Below are 11,027 nucleotides of genomic sequence, written 5' to 3'. Positions count from 1 at the left end.
GGTGTTGTCGCCTCACGTCGGCAGCGTCGGACCAAAAAGCTGCGCTTGAACACACCGCACAGACTACAGCCGACGGCAAACTAACACGTGCGTTCTGCGCATGCGTGAGAGGAATTAACTGTCTATATCAGCAGCTATCAATACTATATATTCGTCATTCAAGGAGAAACCGAAACAAAGATATACGAGATAAACGCAGATATACGAAACGTAAACAAAGCAGCGCTTGCTTACCATTTTGAATATCAGTGACGTTGATAACTTTAATCATTTTAAGCGGCTCATGTTGTTATGAAAACATTCGTGTATTAGAATGATTGGGAAAGTTCACATAACATTTAAACAGCCTTCTGTCTGTACCGCTTTCATTTAGGTGCTTGTTTTCATCACTTTCGCTTTAATTCTCGGGCACTGACTCGTTCGCTAAACTGAACATCCAATCAGAAGCTCTCACTCGCGCCGACGGCTCCGACGCCGATTCAACATGTTGAATCGGGCAAACTGCCGCCGACGTGAGCCCGACGAGTGGAACACACCAAACAAACTAGCCCGACCGTTGCTCGCCGTTGGCTAACGGCCGACCGTTGGCTTGGCGTGTCCCGGACTTTAGTTGATAAACCAGTCCTAATGAAGTTCTTCGGCAGTGAGCCACCTCTTAGCCAAAAATGTTTTTATGTATTTACAGTTTTTGCATTTTTGCTATTCTAGCATCATTTGTGGTCACAGTGAAGAGCGTCCACACTGCTAACATGTTTGCCTGTTGAAATGGATGCTGAAACAGACAAAACGTGCCATTGAAGAAGCACAAATTAAACGTCAATGTTTTAGCCCTCCAAAACTATTTCTGCTGAAACTGGTATTTGCTTTAGGAACCCTAGATTGATGTTATAACTGTTCCTCAGCGTTACACTATGGTGAAGCTTTGTGAGCTGGTCCCATTGAATGAGAATGGTAATTAAAATTCAGCCGAGTCGAGTTCTCAGGCCCTGTACAGGAAGTCTCAGCATTACAATAGCCAAACTTAAACTTCATTCATGGTGTCTCGGTTGCTTGGTTTGGCACATGAATGAATGCCACATTTGAACTATTTACAGACAGGATGAGGGTGTTTATGCCTTGCAAACTCAGCAGTTCATTCACTTCATGCAAAGTTTTCTTCCTATAGAATGTAGGCAGGTTATGACCGAATGTGGTGTTTCCAGGCAATAGTTATCCATGGAGTCCTACTACTTCTTTTGACCTTCTTTGACCCAGAAAATCGATTTCTTTTTCTAAACCTGGTGTGGGAAATCCTTTCCTTCACACGCATATGTGGGGTCAGCAGGTTTATTGTGCCACCCTTTTAACAAGGTTTAGAAAAGGCTCCCCGGTTTACAGCGTTGTTAAATTTTAAGCATTTTGATTGTATTGTATTTTTTGTATTCAGGTTGGTAGTCAGTACTTTAAAAAATGCATCAGTCTTGTTGAAGTCAGCATGAAATGGAAATTCACCCTGTTTTCTGAATGCATGTTATAGATCTTGTTGTGTATGAGTCATCCATGCATAGGTTTCATTTTTATTTATTTATTTATTTTTAATCAAAATGGTGACGTCAAGTCACCTTTATATTTATGTTGCGCTTTATAGGGAATAGGGATTATGAAAGCAGCCTGCAGTATTAAACAGGGAAGTAACAGAATCAGTGATAGAAACTTCATCAAATATAAGACAAATCAAATTCTGCTGTAAAGCAGCTTTGGGAAGACAATAGTGTCATTTTTTTTTTTTCCAGTTCCGGTCAGTTCAGTGTTCAGTGACTGTGTAATAGTGCTGGGTTTTGACACAAATTTCACGATTCAATTCGATTCTCAGCTTATTGCAATATATTGGATGGGAAGTGCCTTTCAACGTTCCGTCCATTAACTGAAAACGGGCTAGACTAATCGATTCTTGGGATTTAAGAATCAATATCGTTCCGTAAAAATGAGAATCGATTAAAATCGAGATATCAATATTTTTTACCCAGCCCTACTGTGTAAAGTTCGTCAATCATCAAGTTCATCTTCAGCTCAACTTAACTTAAGACATGCAGGACTTCTCCAATCATTTGCAAGCTCACGTTCATCTACCTCCATTTTTGAGTGCAACGTTCACTTCTCAAAATCCTGTCAACACCCGCTGAATTGAACCAAGTCCTCCTCCTACATTTTTTCTTGTTCAGTAATCCTTTATACTTAGATGTACATCACAATATGGAAGAAAAGCTCTGTTGCTTCTTCATTGCAGCGTATATGCTTGGATATGGAGTTTGAGAGTTTGTTTATGCTTTACCGCTTCTTAAATATATCTTGTAAATGGCTTTAGGAAAGTTACTAAATCTCCACCCAACAGTGACATTGGGATCAGTTTATAGCAATTTCTGTTGTAAACGGATCTTGTGTGTAATGTGTGTGCAGCTGTCTTTTATGTGAGCCAGACGTAGAGCTTGTTTCTCTTAGGCAAGTGTTGAAAGCTACACCTGGAGTGATCTTTCCTCCCCAAAGCACACCTGGTGACTGCAGCGTGAGATTTCAGAAAAGCGTTGAAATATTCCTTAATAGTTTTTGGATTACCTTAGACTTCCATGGTTGCAACTCAACTTAAAATGCTAGTTGGCAGCAATAGTGAACACAACATCCATGGGTCAAGTAACGAATAAATAAAACTGTTAAAAAATTTTGACGACAATAAAATACTTCCTTCCATTGCTTAATATGCAGAGAGAACAATAAGCCATTCATAGGTTGGAATGGCTCCCAGCTGGCAGATCGCTGCGCTCATGAATATCAGTATCGCGCTCAAATTTATCTCGACAGATCAGAGTCACAAGGCAGCGTCTGCATGTTTATCCATACAAACTTCAGAATGTTCCCAGGCATTTTTCTTCCTCCTTTTGTCAAGGAATAGATTTGGAAAGCTGAGATTTAAGTTGCCCAGATTGAAAAACACAAAGAAAAAACAAAAGCACAACTGTAATTGCAGACAGATGAGAATATAATTTGAGAGAACCATTACATATTGTATGTAATCTCTCCAGCTTCAGTTTAATTGAACATGAATGATAAACTCTTTCTATAGTATTGTCTACGTGTTATTCTGTTGCATAAAGGTCAAGCTTTAAATTTGTTCGTTTTGGCTGTGTATCCATTTTTTGGCCTATTGCAGAACATATCTCCAAATATTAGACTGGCTGTTTTAATGTAAACCAAGATTTTGATTTGGTTAGGATGCATAAAGTCTCATTGCTGTTTATTAAAACACATAAGTGAAACGGGACTAAATAAATACATTTAATTAATTAATTAACTAATAAAAATAAAGTGGGAGACTTGATTTCATTCATTAAGAGCTTATTAGATTGTGAAAAGTGAGTGATCAATACCAGAAATTGTAGTGGAGGATACATCTGGCTCCTATTGGTTGAAACCTAAGCGGCCTCGATGACATCAGCCAAAAAGGAAAGTCGTTTTAGAGGAGGAGCAAGTGATTGCAATTCGATGACATTTTTAATTCATTCATGAATAACACACTGAATCTCGCACAATAAGTCCAGGAATGTGTATTAAGAGAGTAAACGGTATTAAACGGTAAACGGTAGTTTTGATTTCTTGTTGACTTTTACATTGTGCGAATTAAAACCTATTAATAAGCGGTAAATTAGGAGTTTATTGAGGCAAAAGTCGTAGTTAATAGTGAGAATTGGACCCCAGACTAATGTGTGACCTGAAATTAGAGACTTTAGTTTCATTTTGCAGTAATTTCATGTTTCAAAATAGAACCTAGTTAAATGCAGTGCATTATTTATCCATTGCAAGTGTTTTCTTCCTTGCATGTCACTTGTAAGCTGGCAAAGACTGTGTTTAGCACTGTAACCATTTATAGCAAAACAGATTTTCTGCTGTTTGCCTGAGCAGCCACTAAAGCGCCGCTCCACTGATAGTCATGTCAGCCAATTGGCCGTCATCTGTGTGGAAAATTGAAGCAAGGCGAAATCCGATTTGTTTCAGACCTGTACTGTTGGACTGAATCAGAAGTGATCAAATAGGATACATGGGTTTAATCAATTGATGTACTTTCTGCCATAAGGTTTTTTTTTGTCATTTAGCAGAAATTTTCATCCAATCCTAATTTACAGAACACTTACTACAAGTACAGTCCAGTTTTCGTTAGGCCACAATAGTGATGTAGTCCATAAAACCTTTAGGTTACCAGTACAGACCTGTAACTACCCCAGTTGGCTGCTATGGTTATTTTCCATGTCTTCTTTCTGATGATTAAGAGCTTAGCTAGACTTTTGTATTTTCAGCTGCCTGGTCTTTATTTGCCTGGTCACTTTGGTAATAAAGCTTTTGCAATGAATGCTCATGTAGAATTTATGTAATGTTATACAATGAGCAAAATTGTTTTCTTCTGAGTTACTTTATCCATTGAGTCCAGAGGATGAGGAATATGAATTTGAGGATGAACTTGCAAGAAAATAACACGTTCAGTTTTACAGTTGAAGTTCAAGTTTTTACTTACAAGTTTCAAATTTTATTTGTCTGGGGTCACATGATTTTTCATATCAATCTTTTATCCATTGAGTCCAGAGGATGAGGAATATGAATTTGAGGATGAACTTGCAAGAAAATAACACGTTCAGTTTTACAGTTGAAATTTTATTTGTCTGGGGTCACATGATTTTTCATATCAATCTTTTTTGTTTTCTCCACAGGATTTTGAGTAACAATAAAATCCAGGAACTTCTGAATGGCTCTTTCATTGGTTTGTCATCACTGGAACGACTGTAAGTTTAATTTGTGCTACTTTTCTCTTAGTTTATTTGTTATATTCTCCATTTTAGAACATTTAATCGTATACACCGTTAATAGATTGTGATTAGGAACATTTCTGAGTGGTTACATCAATTTTGTCTCCTTAAGGACCTCTTTGTCCCTTGTGAAAAAGATGTACACTTTATCATACTTTTAAAAAGAGGACTTATTTTGGACGTAATATACTTTTATGCCTGCCTTTCATGCTGTTTTATATTATACTTTTTCAACTTTAGTGTGTAATGTTGCAGTTTGAGCATAAAAAGGTCTGCAAGGTAACAAAGCTCAATGTCCACTCTAAAAGGAGATATTCGCTTTAACAGAAAAGGCTTTTCAAGAACTACAGCAAACGGCTCATTCGGACTACTGCGCATTTTTTCCAGATATCGTGAAATCACAATTTCACACACAGAATGCACAAAAAAGGGGACGAGGTCTGGTTAAAAAAAACCAGAAAACATTCCACTCTAAGACGTGCTGTAAAATCCATGCTTGCAAAGCCTCTGCACGATCCTCTTGTTCATAAACGTTCTCAGGGGCTGAATCGGGCTCGAATTGGTATGGCAAAATTGACGCCATCATTAATATTTACAGCTGAGCAGATGAAACTCTCATTTCTGGAACACGCTAAGCTAGCTTACCAATCAGAGCATGTTTCGTATTTCAGAAGGAGGGGCTTCATCGAAACAGGAGCTAAACGGGGTGTTTAAGACAGACTGGGAAGAGATGTGCTGCAGATTATTGCATTTTTACATTAGTAAACTATGTGAAAAATAAAGCATTTTTAGAACAATCAAGCATGAAAACCTATTCTAGTTCACCCAAAAACCAAATCAAGACTTCATAAATGGGCATAATAGGACCCCTTCAAAGAATATGCTTAAGTCTGAAATGAATGTAATGATTTCAAACACTTAAGTGCACATTAATTGTGATTAAATTAAAATGTTTTGTAGTTTAAATTTATATGAAATGCAATTAGTGTTTTTGACACTCTTGAGTAGGACTTAAGTACATCTTTATATGTAATTTTTATAATCATGTTAATTACATTTGTTAAACTAAAATACACTTGAATGTCATTTCTATTAACATATATTTGTAATTACACATTTGTGATTAGGTTGCAATTTACTACATTTTATATATATTAACCTTATTGAAAATTATAATCAAGTACTTTACATGTGCTTTAGGACGTTCAGTCAGCACATCAAAATAAGTGTACTTCTTTAACCCTTAAATGCATACCTCGGGTCTTTAGCGACCCGGGACATCATTCTGTACCCTCTCCCCCCTTCATTTTTTAAAGTTAGACATCAACTTTCTTAGTATTCCTTAATCTATTAATTATAAACAATATGACAAGAAAGAAATAGTGAAATATAAAAGAATGCCAGTTTTCTGATTAATTTTTTTGTAAAAAGTGTATAGGGTTGCTAGAGACCCGAGGTATGTAAATGTGTAGGCTAAGTATTTTTTCCTGCGCAACTACATTTGACATCTGATGACTCAATATGTGCAATGCATTTTTTTTTCCTCAAGGTGGCACTGTTTGATACACAATGATGACGTGATGTTGAATGATGAAGTGGTTTGAATGGCTTTACTGCAGAGCAATTACTACAGAATTTCATAGAAATACAGCTGCAACATACTTTGCATGTGTGCATAAGAATATATGCTTCTAGGTGTTATATCGAAGCCATTGAGCCATTATTTGGAACCTCAATGAAATAGATTTAAAAATATGTGAGCGGAAACGCAGAAAGAACTGCTTTGAAAGAACTAGAAGAAATAACTGCTACCATACTTTACAAGTAAGAGGAAACATGTAATATGGATGCAGACAAACTCATGAAGACAATCATTCAAAAATGCTGTGCTACCATCCTTTATAACTAAGAGTAACAAAGATAAAATCATTTAATAGAAAAAATGTTGTATGTTAAATGTTAAGTTTATAATATGCATAGTTGATTGCTAAATTTAGGGGCTATGTGCGCTTTAGGCCTACAGACTGATTTACAACACGTGAATTCATTTATTTATCCTGAAAGAAATGAAAGTGACATGAGTGCCTGGTGAAGAGGGAGAAAAATATAGTATATATAAAAATAGTATATTTTATAGTTATATATACAATACTCATTTTGTGAAAGAAACACTTCTTCAAATTATATTTTAAATTATCACTAGGCCTATTGTCGCTTGCCCACTTCAGTCATTAGGCCTAATGTGCATTTTTTTTTCAAATGAAATTATAGCTAAATGGTTTGCATTGATTAATTTTAAATCTAGATTAAATCAAGGTTTATCTAATAATTCTGTTGCACCAAACTTCAAACCTTTAAAAATAAGCAGGTTTACATTTTTAACCCATCATTTTGATCGGATTTAAGTTATATTTAAGATTAACTTTATTTCCTGTTGCACCATAACTTTAAACTCAGATTTAAATCTCAATTATGGATTAACTTTAAACTTAACCCTTAAATGCATACATCGGGTCTTTAGCGACCCGGGACATCATTCTCTACCCTCTCCCCCCTTCATTTTTTAAAGTTAGACATCAACTTTCTTAGTATTCCTTAATTTATTCATTATAAACAATATAACAAGAAAAAATAGTAAAATATAAAAGAATGCCTGTTTTCTGATTCATTTTTTGTAAAAAGTTTATAGGATAAGTTTACAGACCCGAGGTATGTAAATGTGTAAGTTTTTTTTCCTGCGCGACTATATTTACATATCTGATGACTCAATTTGTGCAATGCATCTTTTTTCCTCAAGGTGGCACTGTTTGATACACAATAATGACGTGACGTTTCACTCATAATTACCGCAGGCATAAAACAAACGAATATCATCAGCAAAAATTGAACTGATTTGAATGGCTTTACTGCAGAGCAATTACTATACGTAATGAAATACAAATGTCACTGTCATTTTATGCTGGATGTGGTGAATAAGCTGCCAGTGATGCAGGCATAAAACAAACAAATATCATCAGCAAAAATTGAACTGGTTTGAATGGCTTTACTGCAGAGCAATTACTAAACGCAATGAAATATAAATGTCACAGCTATTTGATGCTGGATGTGGTGAATAAACTGCCAGTGATCAAAATATTGAATATGAAGTCATTGAAAACAATAGTTTTGAGAATATGGTTGAGATCGTGAATATGAGCCAGATGCTGAATGTACTGTGGAAGTGCGCTCTGACGATGACAGCGATGGTAAAATCATCTGCTCAAATTGAACCCTTTTAAGTTTCAAAAGGAAACGAAATATGCTTAATTTTATTCTTCTGTAACTGTTCTTAAAATATCAAGATCATTTTTTGCTATTGCAGTAGTTAGAGGTCCATCCGTGCTGGATATATAGGTCCGGGTCGCTAAAGACCCGGCTATGTAATAATGATTGGCGAAACATTGCATGCGTTTAAGGGTTAAATCATAAAAATAGATTATTAAAGATTTATTACATTTGTACTTTAAACTAGAACTAAATATAATTAAGTGCACCGCTTTTCCACAAGGGTTTGAGAATCAAATGATGATATGAAAAAGTAACACCCAGAGTACTTTGATTATTTGTCTTGATGTTATGATGGATTATTTAAATATGTTATGATTACAACTCAAAGCAATTAATTCATAGTAAAGTGATGTCTCCGTTGATTATAATGGAAACAATCGTGTTTTGTTTTGTCACTATTGGCATTCTGAGTTGTTCTGAAATGTTTATTTGGTGTCAACATCCGGTCTTCCTGGTCAAAGACCAGCAGGTTTTTGGGGACGGTGCAAAGCCAATTGTTCCTCCTTCTGAAGTGGACAAGGTGCTAATGTTGTCAAGCAGAGAGTGAGGTGCCGGTGAATGATCACAAGGCTGTTGGAGACCTCGGGGGAGGTCATACTGAGGGGGCTGGTCAAGTGAAAGTTAATTATAGCGGTTGCCTCTTCAGGGAGCACAATTGTCTGGTCTTGGCATCGGTTTACCTCTCTGCTCTGTACTTCCGTTAGAGATTCAGAGTCACTCACTGTAGCAGCGCTGGTCAAATGCTAGAGCTAAATTTAGAGGCTGTACATTGAAATGCCGTATTTAGTGTTGCTGTTTAGGTGCACTTTCCCTTATACTGCTGCTTGATAATACATGACCCAGATTTTACAATGAACAGCAGCCGATGACCAATAGACGTGTTCACAGAACTGGTTTCTTTCAAAGAAGTGCAGAATAAAGGCATTGACACAATAAGCTCATTCTAGAAGTTTCGTTATTTAAAGAAAGCATTGATTTATTTGTGCTTGCTCCATTTAAGACTTATTAATGGATCTGAAGCAGGAAACATGGAAGTGCTTTACTTAAGTCATCCGTGAGGAATTCTTCTAAGGGTGTGTTTTCCATGTGCTTACTCCAGGTCTTGTTAAGGTATTTCAGGGTTATTTGTAAACTGATAAATTTCATCATTTTAGAGGGAATGTGGCTTATTATAGTCAGTTTGAAAAAAGTCTCTTATGTTCACCAAGGCTGCATCTGCTTTAATATGATCACAGTTTAAAATACATGTTTTCTATCGGAATATATTTTAATGTAAATTATTCCTTTGATGTCGAATAAAATGCACAAGTCAAGTGCATACTGAATGGGCAATTCATTGTTCATTGTAGGAATTTATATGAAATGCAATTAGTATGAAAAAAGCTGAATTTTTAGCATCATTACTCCAGTCTTCAGTGTCACATGATCCTTCAGAAATCATTCTAATATGCTGATTTGCTGCTCAAGAAATAAATTATTTATATATGCAGGGTTCTTTGAATACAAAGTTCAGAGCACCATTTATTTGAAATAAAGGTAACACTTTAATTTAAGGTGTCTTTGTTACACGTACTTACATGTAAGAACAATAAATTATGCATGATTACATGCAAGTAACACTAAGACAAACCCTAATCCTAACCCTAACCATACAGTAAGTATGTATGTAGTTAATTAATATTACTCAGTACTTAAATGTATAGCTACACTGTAACAAGGACACCTTAAAATAAAGTGTAACCAAAACTAAAAACTTTTCTAACGTTATAAATGTTTTTATAGTCACTTTCGATCAATTGAATGCATCCTTGCTGAAAAAAACTACTATTTCAACTTAATTATTAATACATTCATATTTATATACTTTTAAAATAGATTTTACAAATAAAAATGCATTAATTTTACTAATTACCGGTCTCTTCCCCGTGCATGCACGCTGGTGTCCTCGTGGGTCCAGGAGGGGTGCGTAGAGGGACTCCCGTGCCGCCAGAGTCGTGAGCTGCCGGACCCGCAGTCCGGACGAGAACCGCACCCGTTACACGGCCGTCGGGCAAGGATGCCGGGCCGTCTAGTCCCTTCAAGCGCCGTGGGCAGAGAGAAGGACGAAGCCGCTGATAGAAGCGCCCCGGACCGGAGAGGGGAGCGCGAGCGGCCGCCGGACTCCGCCCCTTACCTGGACCCTTCCTTCCTTCCTGACCACTGCCCTTCCCTTCACGAACCCCGCAGCACGACGACGACACCAGATCCCCTGTTTATTTTGGGCACTTGATTCCCATTTTTCTGGACACTGTTTATTTTCTGTTAATAAACGGTGTCTGTTGTTTGCTCCTCCCGCGACACCCATTAACGTAAACTACGCCAGAGCGCGTACACGCCTCACGCACCGGAAGTCGTGCGCGCGCACAAAGACAGTTGGACATAGTGGTGTATTAGAGGTAAAAAATTATATAAATACTGAGAGGGGATTTTTTTTTTATTTGAGGGGTGGAGGGAAGCATTTTTTAGACATTTTGCAAAAAAATAAAATATTTATCATCTAAATGTTCGATAATGCATTGCATTTTTGTTTTTACACTCGAGCAACCGTTGCACAATATCTTACACAGAGCACAACACCGTTGCTTAAGCAAGTAGCAAAACATTTAAAATACTTTTCTTACGTTATCACAAACATTCTAAATTAAATCTTACCACTGACAGAAACAGCCAGCTCTACTGCCTTTTTTGCATTTGAATTTTTATTACAAGCAATTCTGCGGTTCATAAATAACTATGCTTTCCTACCTCCACGGGTGCCATCTATTATTGCCTTGTTGATCTAAAAGTGCTCTTTTCCTTTAAACCTAGCCAAAAAGCCATATGTGTTGAAAC

The 11,027-nt window shown here is 36.7% G+C and overlaps 1 protein-coding gene across 1 annotated transcript in view; it reads left to right on the top strand.

Moving 5' to 3' along the window:
• LOC107726071 (adhesion G protein-coupled receptor A3-like) overlaps positions 1-11,027 on the top strand; it is a gene marked incomplete at its 3' end in the record, with an annotated part of 50,603 nt that overhangs the window by 7,184 nt on the left and 32,392 nt on the right. The window contains exon 2 of the mRNA XM_016535546.1: positions 4,734-4,805. Within this exon, the coding sequence (XP_016391032.1) occupies positions 4,734-4,805 (72 nt within the window). The remainder of the gene's footprint in view (positions 1-4,733; positions 4,806-11,027) is intronic.

This window comes from Sinocyclocheilus rhinocerous, unplaced genomic scaffold (genome assembly GCF_001515625.1).
Source record: "Sinocyclocheilus rhinocerous isolate Xijiao unplaced genomic scaffold, SAMN03320098_v1.1 scaffold1297, whole genome shotgun sequence".
NCBI classification, from domain to species: domain Eukaryota; kingdom Metazoa; phylum Chordata; class Actinopteri; order Cypriniformes; family Cyprinidae; genus Sinocyclocheilus; species Sinocyclocheilus rhinocerous.
This window is presented reverse-complemented; position numbering and strand designations above follow the sequence as displayed.